The 17262-nt window shown below is 38.8% G+C and overlaps 1 protein-coding gene across 1 annotated transcript; it reads left to right on the top strand.

The window, feature by feature from the left end:
* The first annotated feature begins 68 nt into the window (after positions 1–68).
* LOC131772664 (outer dense fiber protein 2) lies at positions 69–11384 on the top strand. Its single transcript, XM_066165165.1, has 24 exons — positions 69–200; positions 1303–1422; positions 2303–2347; positions 2837–2920; positions 3158–3235; positions 3669–3752; positions 3845–3940; positions 4049–4140; positions 4453–4582; positions 4980–5111; positions 5610–5684; positions 5944–6015; positions 6421–6537; positions 6721–6792; positions 7055–7098; positions 7481–7550; positions 7730–7818; positions 8030–8081; positions 8247–8330; positions 8806–8865; positions 9412–9474; positions 10088–10171; positions 10693–10776; positions 11073–11384. The coding sequence occupies exons 2-24, from the start codon at positions 1303–1305 to the stop codon at positions 11178–11180; spliced, it is 1935 nt and encodes a 644-aa protein (XP_066021262.1). The 5' UTR covers positions 69–200; the 3' UTR covers positions 11181–11384.
* Positions 11385–17262: the final 5878 nt, after the last annotated feature.

Here is a 17262-nt window from a genome sequence, read left to right as displayed (position 1 = left end):
AAAACGAAAGCGAGGCTAGTAGTTTTCAAAGGCTTCCGACCAATCAGCTTCCACGTTTGGCGTCTGGGCTGTGAAGCAACGGCTTGGCTTTGTGGAGAGTTTGTAGTATGTTGTTTTGATCTTTAATCCACCTCTTCTTTAAGACATTAAGCCTTAAGGTCTTCTAATGACGATGTTTGCCTTTAATTTTTCGTGAAAAGGTATGTGTTCTTTGAGTTATCTCATTCGTCTTGTTACCACCTAGACGAAGTCCTAGTTTCGGCGCCAAATTCGAGTGTCACGACACGGCAGCGATATCTAGCGCTCACTCAGATAAAGGATGTTCATTTCAAGTTGAAGATTTTTCCGGTTTTACCGCGCTAATACGGTGTAGATGGCTCAAAAAGTTAAAAAATGCATTGGATTCCATCAGGATGTAGTATTATGATGCAGTAATTTCACTGTAATTACTAAGAGAATACCTTTGTAATTTGTACACTCAATGGGTTATGTGTTATTTACACGAGGGGATTCCACAACTTCTTATTGAAGTTGGATTGTGCGATTGTTGGACTCTAGACTTTTCAGTAATTTTCTCTACGTATGTGTCACTGTCATTGTATTAACTGATTTTATATTTATATTCTACCGATACCTTGCCGTGAGCTTTCTTTGTTAAACTCTTTGAGGTAATCCCTAAAGATAATTAATTGCCTAAAGAGGGGGGATCTGATTTTGTCGTTTATGTTGCTGGTTTATTTGTACGAGGTGCTTAGTGCCCAACTTGATGAATTCTGTCTTTCATTTTCTTTCTCTGTTTTCATTTTCTGGTAAAAAAAAAAATAGCACTTAATCATGCACACAATGTGTACACTTGCAATCATCAGCACAAATCGAATTGAACTTTTCCTCATATCTTGCACCGGTTCTTTTGAAAATTTCAATTTAATTTTGATTTGTTTAACTTCCACCCTCGAGTTTCATTTCATGGTAGTAACAGCGACAAAGCTCAGCTGTTTGAGCATTACCCCAAATTTGCAAGTGCACACGTTCAAATCCTGTTTTCTTAGTTTTTAAAGCTCCTTTTTGCAACTACTTGACATATAATGCACCACTGTCCAGGATCATTGCATTATCTCAACATTTTCATTGCAAAAGAGGAGCATTAAAAGTAAAGGATATGTCAAGACTAAAAATAGTGGTGCAATCCACTCTGGGAGTAATTTTCATTGCCTTATTTTTTATTTGATTATTGAGGATCAAGGGTTTATTAAGCAGAATAAATCTGGTTTGCCTAAGGATTATTCTTATATATTATACCAGATGATGACAGGAGATGGACGCAAGTCTCCTGTCCACGTCCATGTGGACAGAGAGACTCCCGTACATGTACACCTCAAGAAGAAGAAAAAAGGAAAACCTGGGGTCCCAACAGCAGTTGAGGTAAAGCGAGTCTTCATTCAATTGAGCCTTCTTGTGTGAATTTTCTTGTTTAAGTGTCCATCTCTTGAGAGTCACCACAATGGTGGAACAGAGCAATATGCAGTGTGCGGGGACTCATACAGTACATTTTAAAAGTTAAAGACAGAGAATGGTAAAAGAAGCAAAATCTGCCTTGATAATCAGAACAATGGCTCTGTCGTGGTCTAAATTTTTCAAATCAGTTTAGTCTTTGAACTAACTCTTTGATTATAGATCAAGGGGATCAGTGTCTGTATTTGAGCACATGTGCACCTACCCCTCCCCTAACTTAATCTTATCCTTAACTTGTTATCAGTTGACTGTTGATGGGTAAGGAGAGGAGTAAGTGCACAGTTTCACTGAAATTGTCATTGTACTTATCTTGGTAAATGTGTATTAACCCTTTAACTCCCAGAACTGATTAGCATGTAACTTCTCCCTATAATATTCATACATTGTCCAACAAACTGGTAATGAGAATAACAAACTTATCAATTTGAAGTTGTTGTCTTGATCCAACACCAAATTCCTGTAACTAATTAACAAGGAAATGTGTACCAGCAAGAGGGGAGAATTAACAATCAGATCTTGGGAGTTAAAGAGTTAAAACTACTTTTATTTTACTTTTTACTTTTTACTTTTACTTACCAAAATTTGCATAATTATTAGAATGTGAATGTAATTGTCAACCTTTCGTATTTATGTTTTAAAGTGAATGTTGCCTTTTAATTTTTTACTGAAGCCACCATGTCATTTGCAAGATTTACAGCATAAGTGTAATATGCAATTTTCCTACTCGGTGGCAGTCATCACTGCTGAAGCTTCTTATTTGTTAAGTTTGTTTGGTACTTAATTCTTTTAGCAAAGGCTGCGAACGAAAAGACAAAGTGGTTTGACAAGATCTACTGTAAGTAAAAACACTTTCTGATTCATGTTGTGGTCACAATTTTTCCTGGTTTTAAAATTTTCAAAGAAGTTTTACTGAAAGAAAGATGTTTTCCATCTTGTTATGACCTGCAGCAGACAGCGAGAAAAATTAGCAATTAAGTTTTCGGAGTGAAAGGGTTAACTCAGTTTGAGTTAACTTTGCTTTGCTTTGTATTTACTATCACAATTTGAAACAGGGTGACATAAATCTCACCTAAATGTAACTTGAAAAATGCTTTCCTTGAAAAAATTTGAAGCACAATGTATTGGAAGAAAGATGTTTAATTTAGGTCTAAAAAGACTCACTATGACTGGAATTACCACAAAGATAAATGGCAAACTCATTTATCACAATAACAGGTAAAAAAAAAATACTTGGTGTTTTCTTGACGAGGATTCAAACAAATGCAACTTTAAGATGATCCAGATACCATTAACCTGATTAGAATTTTTTCCATATATATCCCAGGGTCAGAGAAAAGCCATCAAATCATCTTCTCCACCTTTTGTGCCTCCTCCAGGGAAGACGTCAAAGAGAACATTTGCATGGGAGGTTGGGCATTACATGTAAAAACTACTTTTTAGCAATGCTTTGTGAGTGAGAGCTGATAAATAGAGCTAAAACATCAAGAAGTTTAATAATTCAAGCAGATATTCAATGGTGGCATGAGCCCTAAAGCAGATTACAATAGAGATATCAAATATTTTGAATGGAGATATTTTGAATAATTTGAAATAAGGAACCTTCAGTTTCATTTTGTAAGTTTGCCTTTGACACTTGTTCATTTAGGGTCCTTCACATCGCTTAGAAGTCAGCCCTCCCCATGGAGGTGGAACACTGAGAATGGAGGATCTTTCTACTTCTGAGGTATTTTCTTTTTTTCCCTTCCCCCCTCTTTTCTTTTCCTCCTTTTCTCCTTTTCCTTCCAACCTTCATGCTTGCTGCATGTTTACCCATCCATCCAGTATTTGTGACTTTGTTCATTAGGTAGGCAAAAAATTTTACAACCCACCCCCCTTACTTTATCTCATGCCGTAGCTATCCGTGATTTGTAGTACCTTCTACTTACCTATCTGAAATAATGTACCCAGCCCCACCAGCAATCTTGCCAACCAACACCTCACACAAGGAAATACTGTCAGCACAGTTGTATGAATTTAAAAACTGAATTTATTGAAAAGTGCAGTCTTGAAAATATATGATAGAAAAGTGAAGAAATATACATTGTTTGAGGAACAACTGAAACTTACTAGTGGAAAACATTATGTTGCAATCAAGTGATGATTTATTTTTAAAATAGGAAGATGAGGTACATGGAAAGATAAGATCGTACGAGAAAAAGATTGGCAGTTTGATGTCAGAAGTTGGAAGTCTGAAAACTGAGGTATTTCTTGCAGCAAAGGACATGTCCTGTACTTATTGTTAGTTGTAATTGGAATGAATCTCTGTTTCAATAATTTTTTTTCTGTTTTGTAGAGAGAAATGCAAAGAGCCAGACAAGCTGTAGAGAAGAAAGATGAACAACTTGATGCCTCCAGAAGAATTCTTGAAGCACAGGAAGATGAGCTCTTTGTAAGCTTGATCAAATTTTCTTTACAAACAGCTGTATAAATATGTTTCCACACACCATTTCCCTGTTTTACTGATTTTAAAATTAAATGCACCTAATTTTTTTTCCAGGGTTATAAGCAAGAGCTAAAAGCGACTGTGAAGGAAAATGAAGCTCTGCGTCATTCAATAGAAAAATGGAAGGAAGATGCTAATGTGACAAGGTAAATGATCTGTACAGCAGTATGCCTCTTAAAAGTGATTGGTACACATGTATGTACCTAAGAGGTATTGTAGATCATTTAGACTGATTGTACTCGTTAAAGTAAAACTTTAGTCTTAAAAGTAATTTTTTTAACAGCTGAGTTGATAAAGTGAATTTTCCATTGCAAAGAGTTTCTAAAGCCGATGTTTTTGAGGGAGGGGAGTGTTAGCCCTTTGTCAGAGCTGGGAGAGGAATTGTAGGTTGTGTGTGGTGTATATACAAGTAGAGTTCCAGCAACTCAAATTTGTTATGCATTCCCAATGCTATGCAGGTCAGAAGTGGGAAAGTTAGCTGGAGAAAGAGCAGCTGTGTTGAAGAAACTAGTAGAAGTGGAAATGGATGGAAAAGCCGCTGGAGAACAGCTAATTAAACTTAGAGACACTATCAGGAAGCTGAAGGAGGTACATTAATTTTGTAAAATTTCATTTTAATTAGTAACTTACTTTTACTCTACAAAGCTATAGCATAATTTATGAGGGAGATCCTAGCCGCAGGGTTGTATGAACCCATCACTTTTTTTTCATGAAAAGCGTTATTATTAACAAGTTATCAACCTAGTATTCCCCTCCCCCTGAATTCTGGTAACTGGCCCCCTCCCCCTCTACCCTTACCCTTTACTGAAAATTCCACCTAAACCGCCCAGTTTAAATAAGGAATGTGAAAGCTAAAAAGAGAATCTCCATGCAAAAGGGAAAAACAAAATAAGGGATGGAAGTCAAGTTATTTTACACTAATTGTTGTACTTTAGGATCGTTGATTGAGCTGGCTTTTAGATATTTCGATTGAACAATTTTCTAGGACAAACGAATGTCTGCTGCGGACACGACGTTACTGACCAGACAAAGAGAGATGTTGTTACAAAAGTTGGACGAGTTTGAAAGGACTAATAAAGCATTGCGGAGGCTGCTTAGAGAACAACAAGCCACAGAGGTATGCACTAAATGTTTTTTTCTTGTTACTACAAAATAGCTTTCCTTGTAATGTGAACACACGGGAGCATTTATAGCATTTGGTTAGCGACACTACTAGCGTTTTGATTTCGATACCAGGAGCGAAAGTCGCCTTCAAACTTAAGTTTTTAAGAGCAATCAGATTAAAGAAAAAAAGTTCAATACCAACCAAAAATTTACACTGTTTGATTTTCAGTTGCTTTTTGTACTTTGGTGTTTGAGGAAACTCGTCAATCGCTATTGCTAAATTTCGTAATCAACATTAATAGGCATCACCTTGAAGTAGGAACGAGTTTCTTCGTTGGATGAAAGAGAAAAGAAAATAAGAAGTCGGAAAATTGTTATCTTGAATAAACTTCAATCCTAAGAAATAAGAGTCAACGTCCCTGTTACTGGTCGTTTTTGTTCACTACTCGCAAAATACTTTTGTTCTTTGATAAAACTAGTGTTGTGTGTGTTTGATTTTCTGGCTGTTAAGGAAGAACACGATCACCTAAGAAAACAACAGGAAGTTTTGCTGAAGAGACTCACACAGTCCGACACAACGAACGAGGTAAGAAGGATGTTATGCATCTTTACTTTACATGACAAACTTTATTATTAGAGTAAACTTATCTTAATTTGTCCTCTCGTGGCGCTCGACCAAAGAAAGGAGATTTGCCATACAAAAATCTCAAAACGTTTCCCGATCTCTTAGAGAGATCAACTACGATTTTTCAATTACCATTTTTGTTTTCCAGTCGAGACTCAGTTACTGTGTTTAGATTTTAAAAATCTAGTCCATTTGTTGATTTCGTTCTGTTTTTTCCTAGCGTTTACAAGTCGAGTTAACAGAAAGAGACAGACAGATAGAAACTTTATTAGCCCAAGTTGAAGCCGATAAGGTTGGTGTTATTTGCGTTGCTTTCAAATTTGATTACCTTATGCAACCTTTTCCCCATACTTTGGTGTTTAATGACAACCTTTAAAAACTCTTTTTTCGAATTCTTCCAACTTAGGAAAAGGCTACACCGTCACTTGAGCTCCTTGAAAAATTTAGTAGCATATACCTCTTTTTCTCTGCTAACCATTTGCAATCCATGTCAATGTGCTTCATTCGCCACCATCGCTGTTACCTTTTTAGTTTATCCGTACTTCCTCTGTTTGTTTACCCTGAGAAAATAATTATGATGTTATAGAATTCCTTGCAATTAATGACAATTTTCAAGAACCTCCAAAGACAGCTCCTTGAAAATAGTCAATTCGGTTTCGTGTGGTTCTTAGACGTACTTACTACTCTGTGATTTCAGGACCAAGCGGTCGCATTTGAAGAATTAAAAAAGACCATGGAAACAACGCGGGCTCATCTTCAAAACCAGTTGCGCTCCAAGGAGATGGAGTGTGGTCGACTGTCAGTGCAGATAAGAGTAAGGAATTGTAATTCTGTAATTCTAGATATTTCTCTTAATTCAAGAGGTGGATTTTTTGGTCCCGAGTATAACTGAAATGAACCCACTAGACTAAAAGATTCATGGTAGTTATAGTTATTCCTAGGTAAAGGTGAGGAATTTTGAGAAAAGTCATGTAAATAACGTTTTCCTTGACTCTAGAGCCTTGAGGATCAGTATGAACAAGGACGAATCGAATTAGAACACATGCAAGGATTGATCGCCGCGCACAGGGTATGGCGTTCGTAATTTACGATCTCTTGCAATGTTTTCAAATGAAAGGAATTTTAAAGTTTGCTTTCTTTGTTTGTTTGTTTTTGTTATAAAAGCACAAGGCTAAGGCTAATATAACGCAAGGCTAATATAACGCAAATCGAGTGCATTTTCTACTCACGCTATTTCGATGAAGCACTATACTTTTTACTTGTCACTCGTTACCAAACTTTTAAGACTTCGTTCATCCTAAATGACCCTAACTGTTGGTCTTTTTTTTCAGGACAAGAATAGCAGAGAAAAAGAAGCTCTCAAAAAGGCGGCAAGGTAACATTTTATAAATATAGTTGACCTGCAGAAAAATATTTTCTAAAAGGCATTGGTAAGTAATGCGAAGGCCGAATCTTTCTATTAGGCAAAGGAAGGAAATCTTGAATCTCAAAAGCTGGTTCAGACCTGGCTGACTTTTTGCCCAACCTTACCAACTTTTCTTTTTCTGTTTTCGGTAGACCAATTCAAATCGTTTCCTTAATTTTTGCGCTAAAAATAGGCGCCAAGGCCAGAATGAAAAGTAGCATCTCAGTCTTGCCCGAATTCATCATCGCCTCTGATGGACGGGGCTCCGAACCTCCCACACCCTAGCCCATGAATCCGTCAATGAGATGGTAAATGTTTTGTTAATGAGCTTAAGCGTTTTTAAATGTTTTAGAATACAAAAAGATCGCGTCAGTGAGAGGGACAAGGATTTGGAAGTCCTACAGGAAAAGCTTGCCGAAAAAGTGAGTGAAGTGAACCGTAATGAAATATGCGCAGCGCAACTGCTGAAAAAACATTGCAAATATATATTGATATTAAGTAATCCCTATGATTAATTATCAATTTTTAATTTCTATCGTTATCATAAGTATAAGTATAATCATCGCGAGATTAATTTGTTTCTAATTTTTCATTTGTGCAGGATCTCGTGCTGAGTGAAACAAAGAGAGCTGAAGCAAGTTTAAAAGAGGAAAAAAGCGACGCCGAGATTGAAATAAAAACTCTAAAAAAGTAAGAGTAGTTTCTCCTTTTCCTTTCATGTGGAGTATTGAATTATTTCAAACGACTTACTTATGAAACTGTTGGATACATCCGAATGATCCATACTGAGATTGATGCTTTTCTCCGCTTTGTCTGTTTTTGACGGAAAAGGAAAGTTAATAACATAATAGTGTTTCTGTCACTGTCCTTCATCGCTATTGTTTCTAATTATTTTTTTCAGTCGGTTGAAAGAGATGCACGAGTTAGTGGATACCACAGAAAAGGCAGCCCAGGTGATTAATTTACTTTAACAGCCTCGCTCGCTGGTTTGAAGTACCCACATTGGTTATATACCCCGTCCCCCTCGTGCCGAAGCGCTAATCATTAAGGCCTGCTCTCAGGCTACTAGAGAGTAAGTAGGAAAATATTTATGTTGTCAGTCTTGGTATCCATTGCAGAGTAACAGCGACAGTCTCACCACTAAACTGAGCACTAGAACTCAGGAAGTGAACACCCTTAGATTGGAGAACGAACAACTCAAGGTAGAATCTCTATTTTTCTTTACACCGCTCTTTAGCTTGAAAACCTGCACCTCTCTCTCAACTAGTTAAAAAATTGTATAATCTCTTGTCGAGTTTTCCCGTTCCCTAGGCTGGTTTCTTGTATTTAATTTTCACTCTTATTGGTTCTTTTTGGTATTTTTATTTCGTTCTATTCGGTCGGCGATTGTGATCACTTTCGTTTTAGTGAGAATTAATCAAATTACACTTGGAGATCACAGCACACAGCATGTCCTGTAAAACCTGAATAATTTTGATTTTGATGACGATCAGGCGTGAATGCATGGATTGATTAGTTGAATGAGAGTCCTTAGTTAATAAATTGTTTCATGTATTCATGCATCATCAGTATCTGTGTTTACTTCAATAGAAAACAGTTCTTTGGTAATCAATAACCTCCGTAGTTTATTTTGACTGGGTAAGAGTAACAACACAAGTTTGTTTTGTTTTGTTTCAGGCCGACATCGCTGCATTAGAGGAACGCCTCCACGAGGAAGAACAAAGGGCCACTAATAAGGTAAGAATAATCAGAACGGTGGACAATTTGAGAATTGGTCAGCGGAAGCCCGAGGAAACACAGGCATGGGCCTTGAGCGCGAAAAGCGATAAAGTTTTGCTCGTTCCAGGCTACAGGTCGCTGGAAGTGGGAGGAAGAAACGGTTATTGTGGTCTTCAAGGAAACCGCTGTCGCTCGTTTCCGCTGACCATAGCCCTGGCAAAAGCTAGAAAAAGTCAGATTGGTTTAACTCTTTCGTGTGTTTGGTTGAGAAAGTAGCGCGACTTTTCAAAGCCAATTTGGGGAGCGTACTGAAGTAAAACCACATTACACCCAAGGCATACTTTGATTCGACACTTCACTGAAATTGTCCTTTACAATGAAAGAAGTATATGACCAAGTTTAAAGAAGGCATTGAAAATAGTGAAGCAGCTCTGTAGCTGAATTAGCATATCACCCAACAAGGTCTCCATGAACCAGAACTTAAGCACAGGGAGAGCACAGTAGAATGAGAGAGTAGCCATGTTAGGAACATACTGTAGTTAGAATCAGATAGTTGTATTTTAGGTCAATGAAGCAGAATCAACGATAAAGCAGCACAAGAGAAAAATGGAGGAATGCAAAATAAAGGTATTTTCAGGTGCTCTTGTTGTTTACAGTTTTTCAACTGTTGATTGTAGCGGCTTAGTTCTTCAACATTACTTATGAGCCCTGTCGTCTTAATTGGGTAATTTTGTGTGTGTGCTTTTTTTGTTGATTTAAGAAAATTCTTGCTCCGGATTATCATTTTCTCTGATGAAATCTGTTGCTCTGTGTCGCACAAGTGCAGCACGTAGTCTAAGGCACAGCAACGAAGTCACTTATCAACTTGAAGTTGGTAGGGGTGTTAAACCGCGTAGAAGATATCTTAAAAACGTTAGTCCCTCAGCGGAGGCAATTGGGGGATTGGCAAACGGCAAAAAATGAACTTCTTGTGGTCCGATTTCACACGATTTGGCACTTTAGCTGAGCATTTTTTGGCATTTACATCGAACAAGGGATTTATTCAATTTAGTTCCCGATAGATTGGAGGAATTTGAATAAAACCAGAGATCATTTTTGCCGTTTACCGTACAAATAACTTGGCTATAAACTAGGGGGTAGGAGAACACAATTCTTTCTGATATCAGGGAGCCCTCAGTAAACTTCAAGGTTGTGTTACAGTTGTTTTAACATCTTGCCATTAACTGTTCCGGATCATCAGGTGAATACGTCAAAAAAAGAACTTGATCATCTTCATGGTAGTGTCAGTGAGTACCAGACAAAGATAGATCAGTTAAAAAGCCAGGTAGGGTCATAGCTAAAGGAGATTAGCTCAGATAAATTGGTATTGGTGTTTAGCAAGGCAGAGTCACGCCAGGAAACACGAAAATTCCTCGTGCGCTTTCGCCTCGATACGCGCCTCCTAGGCGGTAAAAACTCTTATGCCATACTTCACACCTCAGTAGAGGATATTATTTTTGACTCTTTGTCTGCTCGTTTGCGCATTTTATCATGAAATGTCCCCCTTTAGCATGAGTAGGGTAAAGAATTAGTGAAATAGCCAGCAATTGTTTCGTGGAAGTTCACGTGACATTTTAGGGCTAAAGAAAGAGAAAAAACACATTTTATACAAGACAACGACGGAACATTAATTATGTTTCATCCAGATGAATGATATTTTCTTCTCGCTACGGTGGATAAAATAAAAGTTTTTACTTCGTATCGTAGATTTAAGCACCTTATTAAAAAAAAATATGTGAATTGTACTTTCTGTTTCACTCACAATTTTTTTCTTCACGATAAATTCCTTTTTGTGTTTAACAACAGCACAAAGCTAACAAAAGCGAGATAAGAAAACTCCAGGCCTTGACTGCAGAATATGAGAGCATGCTGGGCGAGTACAAGAATCAGGTAGATAGGGAATGATAAGGAATCCCAGCTTGAGTTTGTATGAAAATAGTATTGAACAGCGCGTATAACAGCCGAAACAGGGTACTGTGCTAGGAATGTATCTAGGAATGTAGATGGCTACCAGAAAGTTGTCAGGAAAACTTTACTATACTTCCACTGGTTTCAGGTTACGGATATGGAGTCAAAGTGTAGGAGGCGGTTAAGACAAAACTATTAATGATGACCTATCTATATCAGGTAGTGACTGTTCAGATCAACCAGGGAACTTACACAGATTTTATTCGCTTTCCTGATAGACAGTTACTTACGAAGCAGAAATAAATGATTTAAAAGCCAGCTTCAAACAGACCAGTTTTCTGTTGGACGATCACCGAGCCAGGGTAGGACAGACAGTGACACAGTAGTCGAAATTTAGTCTACGTTAATTTATGTTTTCTGAGTCTATCTCTAAGTACTGAGCTTTAATTAGATTGAGTCAACTGCCTTGAAAATGTTCGCGGTAAACGAAGGAATATCTACTTAAAACTCAGGACACTTTTCATTTCCTACGCCATTACGGACAAAACAGAATCAGCTGGTTCACCATCAAACACTGATCTTACACTGAATTCTTTTTCTGAGTTTATATGCATTGAATGAATTGCACTAAGGAAAATTTTGATGCTTATGAAGATTATGCTATCCTAATACAGTGTACCTCTGACCTGAATGAAATAAATCAACTGAGAACAGTCATTAAAGAATATGAAGAGCTTGTTGGGGAGTACAAAGTGCAGGTAGAGTGGATAGGAAGGTAGTAGCTAGCTTTCTAAAGATAGTTTTAAGATAGGAAACGCTGTCAGTGTTTCAGCAGTGAGAGTAGATAAGAGTGTCCAGCCACTTCCTTTTCTTGTGTAATCTTTTTTCTCTCTCAACCAAATGACATGGTAAGCGCTTTGGACGTTTTTCTCTGCGATCAACATCGGTTTCGTTGACTACAAGAACTAGTGACTACCATTCAGTTGGGTCCTTGCATTCTCTCTGGACAAACGGTTCCTCTTTGGGATCGCAAAAAAGGAACTTGTTGGATCTTCACGGGAGTTGAGTGATTTTCTTCGTTCGACACTCGTGACGATTCTTCATTTTTTAGGATATCTTTTTTTGTCCCGACGGTCTATGTAAATACAGTATTTTTACGTACTTCCAGTACTTGCCTGAACGTTATATAAATTAAGTTTTAGTGTATAGAATGATGGGTGTTTTTGAAGATGACATGTTGACTAATACACTGAAATAATAAAATGAGGGGCGATGGAAAAATCCCATCCATCCTTGTTTGAGCCAACCTCAGGGTCTTCAATCTCGTCTCAAAATCTCCAGCGCCTACACGACCTCAAATATGAACTCCTCTGGGTACACGAGTTTTTTAAATCCACGCCATAATCTGCCCCTCAAATCCGTAACTAAAATCAAATTTCCCAACCGCACAAAACACCATTAGTTTTGTGCTTTTATACCTCCTTCTCAGTTACGAGATTTGACAAAATACAGGAGAGAAGCCGAAGCACTTCGAAGAAAGAGAACGCGATCTGTTATGAATACGAGGCTTGAAGCACAGGAAATGTCATCAGTGAGAGTTGCAACTGGGAAAAAATGGAGGTGAAGGTAAGGGTCTTCATACAGAAATTATACAGAACGCGCTGTAACAAGTACAGTGACCGCCTAGAAACCTTCCCCCATTCTTAACAACGTCCAATCAATTTATAACAGAGCGGGAAACCAACGAGAAAGAAAAGCGGGAAAACATGGTAACAACCCCCAACTTTCAATCGCGGGAAAATGTACATTGGAAGTAGTAGTGAGTGGTTTAAATTTTGATCCTAACGGGTTTTCGGCCCTAGCGCGAGGGTTTTCCTTAACAAGAAAACTCATTGACCGTGGTTAAGCAAAAGCGATGCAATCCCCGAGACATTATATTTCAAACCAGTCAACCCTGAAGATTTTAAGATCAAGTCTTGAATCTAAGCTGGCCCCCCTTAGCGGCACACCCCCTTATCTCACATAGTTTTGGTCTGCGTCTGTTACTTTGAAAAATATCGAAGAATCTTACCCCACTTAAAAGTCACCTGACCACCTGGAAAGGCTGGCATTGAGGTCCGTCACGCCTCTCGGTCATTCCTTGAGTTTGTCTTTGTACCACTCTCCATTTAGCATGATCTTTAGTCCTTCTTAGAACAAGTGTCTTTTGAGCTACCCCTGGATCCTAGCACACGACCACGCCCCCCCCCCCCACCCCCTGAAAGCGGAAGATGAAACGATTTCCAACACCAGATTTAATCTTTTCTTTTATGAAGGCTTTCGTTAAAATTAAAATGCAGAGAGAGGCTTTCTGATGCTGGAACACACTCGCGGACCCTTACTTAACCGGTAACAACTGTGAAACAATTGAGTAGATGGGATTTTTCTCTCCAGGAGTTAAATTTGCTCCAGTTTTACTGCCCTACACCCATAAACACCCCAAATGTTATTCCCTCAATAATCAACACCCGCAGTCCCTCACAGAAACAGCCAACGCATTTGCCACCAAGGATTCTCAACCCCGAGAGCCGGATTTTCTGAGGCTTACGAAAGGACAGCCGATTCGACAACACGAACATCTCGCAAAACAACTCATATCTGAAGACTTGAAACAGAATGTCGAGAGCAAAGAACGAGGACGTTACTAGTGGCTTAGCAGCCTTTAGTGAGCCTTCCGTGTGCGATCCTCTGCGGTCAGCGCTACCGTCAGCCGCCCATCCCCCCCCTTTTTCCCCCAACGTATTGTTGTCCCTCAGCATTTGTCTTGACTACTCTTTTCCCCCTCTTTTTTTAAATAATGAGTTCTTTGCAAACAACTATGCCCTTTTGCCCCCTTGTGGTTTTGTAAATTAAAATGTTGGAATGGGTATGAAGTCATATTTTTTATCGGAAATGAAGAAATATTAAACCTGACATTAAAAATCCACCTTATATATCAATCCATGTACTCAAAATGGCTGGTGAGTAGATGTCAACCGTCTTAACAGTCAGGGCCTCGTTTACTTTTTACTGAAAAATATGCTGTCGCCATGGAACAAAAAACGCTCTCCATGAAAGGTGCGTGGGTTTCTGTATCGCAGTATTGTACATACTGCTATTATTTCCTTTTTTTTACCAAGGTGGAAACCCGACCATCCCGACAGCAAACAGATCAATTAGAACGATTCACCGACTGCGCGAGGGAAATTGAGGATGGCGCAGGAATGTAGACCAAGAAGCATGCAAGCCCAAGCCACGATGTCTTTAGCGAAAGTCTTAGAAAGGTTTGTGGAGACTCGACCATAGCTTGTGAAATAGTAGAGTTATTGCTCAACAACGAAATGCTAAGACCAAATTAATTTAAACACTCTTGTCTTGTTTTGTCAGCTCGTTGTATAACGATTTTGATTTTTTTAACACAACAGTATTTGATCCGTTGCTTGGTGTGAAAAACGATTGATCTTTTTCTATTAGGAAATTAGCCGATTTTCTGATCAACAAAACAAGAGAACTTATCGGATTCATTCAGCAAAAACAAAAAAGAGGAATCCCGCTTTGTATCAGTCCCACAGGTTTGTGCCACACCTTTCGGAATCCATGTGGCTTGCGTTTCATCTCGGAGTCCATGAATCTCTAGACAATGATTTCTGACAAATACCAGGTCGCCTTTGCTTTTAAAAGTCCTCAACCTGATTATTTTACATACTAACGTATCTACCAAAGACCGCAATTTAAAGTTTTAAAGGGTCTCGCGTGGTTAATGTCCTGATATTTCACCGTAGAGATTGGCTTGGCACCGGTCTCCTCCAGAGATATTTTTCTCGGTCGGTATTTCAGATTTAAAATTTACAATAGGATACATCATCCCCTACTAGCTGGCGAGAGAGCGAATTAACCGACTCGGTGGACGGGACGTCCCGAGAAAACGCGAGTAAGAGTAGTGAGTAACCACGCGTGATAAGGATTCCACTTGGACATGCTGCTGTACTGACCGTTTTCGGTCATGTCTTCTCACTCACACGTGTGGTTACGTGGCGTATGAATTACCACGTTTGAAAACCCGAGGCCTCTGCTACGCTCACTGCCTTACAGCTGGGAATCACGCAAAAAATTACAACATAACTGTAAAACAAAGAGGGAGTGGGAATGTAGTGGGGCTTCCGAAATGGACGACGCTAGGAGGCAGTTATCTCCTACTCTACCAAATGCTTACGCACGTTGCGGTGTGTGAATTTGTGCTGTCAGTATAGTGATTTCTGTTTGTGTTGGTTTGGTATCTGAAAGCACAAGCGACACAAGTGGACATACCTCCGACGCGGAAAATATTCGCTATAAATCATGAGGGGAAGCCTGGAAGTCCGCTGTTGCTAGACGCCAGAAGACAGGTGGTGATAGTCGCAAAAGGCGGGGAAGCATTCTGGCTCTTTCGTCAAGGGTGTGGTGTGGTGTTGGTTGGTGGGGGAGGGTGGGGGAGCTCTATATAGTATTACAATATTAAAATCCATTCCTCTGATTCCAACACTCGAAACAATTTGGAAGAGATTCCTAAACCCATAGTTCAAAAGTTGCCATAATGGCCTCACCAAGTTTCAATGCCTAAATGAAGTTTCATTATTTTTAATTTTTTTGACAAGAGCGTGCTGCGCATGCACGTATCTCAGCATTTGGAAAAGCTCCAGCTTATTGCCGAGAGCGACCAGTGGTCCATGGCAGAGTTTTTACGAGAAGTAAAGATGAGGTATCCAAGCACTATGTTTAATGTTCCATGTTGTATTCAAGGAGATTTGAGACGTACTAACCTATTTTCTGCAGAAACTCCAACAGCAACAAAAAGAAGACATTGATTTGTACCTTTTACTTGCACTTTAGAAAACCATTTTCACGGCTGGGTGCGCTGTGCGTTGACGCGGAAAGTATCGTTCCTATATCCAGCTTTTACTAGACTAGTTTTGCACGTTCTCCCTGCTCATATCATAGGCGTAACCCATTGTTTTTTGTTCCTTGGTGGTTTGTTGTAAATTCAGACTGAGAGGCGTTACAACTCCAAACTGTTTGACATGAGGGACCGGCTTGAACAAGCCAACAGCACAACACGGAGTATGCAGAATTACGTCTCCTTCCTAAAATCATCATACTCTAATGTATTTGATGAACTTGAATCACCAAGATGACCTACATATCGTTAGCTACCTTAAATGTTTCCTTAATAAGACTTACTTTTAATCAAAATAGTTTTTTAAACGTCAAAACACACCTAACGCTTTTTACTCGCCTTCCTAAAATTCGTTTTGTTATCTGTATATATTGCTGATTACACCTGGAAAACATCTAAACTTAACTTTTTGTCTCTAAATTCAGCATTTTAACTTGGTCATTTCCATTTACATTTTTAGTAAATATTATTATGACTTTTATACACACCCAAACATCCCCTATATAAGAACGGATGTAAACATTTTATATTTTGCATTTGTATAAAAGTTATCTCGTCGTGAGAGGTCTAGGGCAAGAAATATGTATCTTTTATTTTGTCCATTTTTTTTTATTCAAACATAGCCCATGTTTTAAATATTCTTCTTGTCGATATTAAAGGGGGTTTTTATTACTGAATGTTCCTGCACTTCATGTCCCATATGAAATACACAATACTGACAACCCTTGCGTTTACATTACGCCGGATTTTTTTAGAAACGTAGCGTTATTTCAATGGTTATGCCTACGTACTGTACACGCTAATTCGAATGAACTCTCCCCTGAAACAAGACTTTTCGATGACGCTTTTCAAAGTGAATTAATTTAAAACGCGGGCTTTAGACATAACAAAGTCGTGGAAATAAAACTTTTCGAAAAAGCTGACGCACCGGCTCTTGTCTTTTTTTATTTTTTTTCGGCGTAATGCACACGCTTCAGGGTGCATTTAAGCGTTCCTGTCACCAGTAATCGTAGTGTGAACACACAATATTAAATCTGTTAACCAGTCTGGACGGACAGCAAGTGCTGCGTTTCAGGTCGAAGACGCCCTTTTCATGTTTATCCGGCCTAGTGTGAACGGGGTCGTGGGAATCGCTTTCCTCTTTAAAAATATAAACCCAAGTACCTGACCACTGGGAAAATGGTAGTGCGCGACTGTAAAACGTTAATTAGGGACTGTCAGCGTGTAGTTGTCATATGGAACATGCAAATAGAAAAGGAATAAAATGGGTATAACTGATCTAAGGCTCATAGGCTTCTTGAAAAGGCAAATACATCAAAGGAAAAACGTTTTTGATGGTGGTGTTTGTTTTTTGGAAGTTTTATGTGGATGTCTCCTGATTAGAGACCAAGGAGATCTGTTTAGATGTATCAATGGAAAAATTTGAAGTATTTCTTGAGTTTTCATCCGCCAGATTTTCGCAGTTCTCTAGGCCGTCCAGCTCAGCGACAAGCCTTGCGGCCGTGTAGGCGCCGTTT

Source organism: Pocillopora verrucosa, chromosome 4 (assembly GCF_036669915.1).
Source record: "Pocillopora verrucosa isolate sample1 chromosome 4, ASM3666991v2, whole genome shotgun sequence".
NCBI lineage: Eukaryota > Metazoa > Cnidaria > Anthozoa > Scleractinia > Pocilloporidae > Pocillopora > Pocillopora verrucosa.
The sequence above is the reverse complement of the archived record's forward strand: the minus strand, read 5'-3'. Positions and strand labels throughout refer to the sequence as shown.

Bases quoted from the DNA above. Each gene is read 5' to 3' on its own strand.
- LOC131772664 (XM_066165165.1), top strand. From the start codon at position 1,303: ATGATGACAGGAGATGGACGCAAGTCTCCTGTCCACGTCCATGTGGAC. The intron at 3,753-3,844 runs GTATTTCTTGCA...TCTGTTTTGTAG, and splicing joins TTGGAAGTCTGAAAACTGAG to AGAGAAATGCAAAGAGCCAG. The intron at 7,099-7,480 runs GTAACATTTTAT...TAAATGTTTTAG, and splicing joins GCTCTCAAAAAGGCGGCAAG to AATACAAAAAGATCGCGTCA.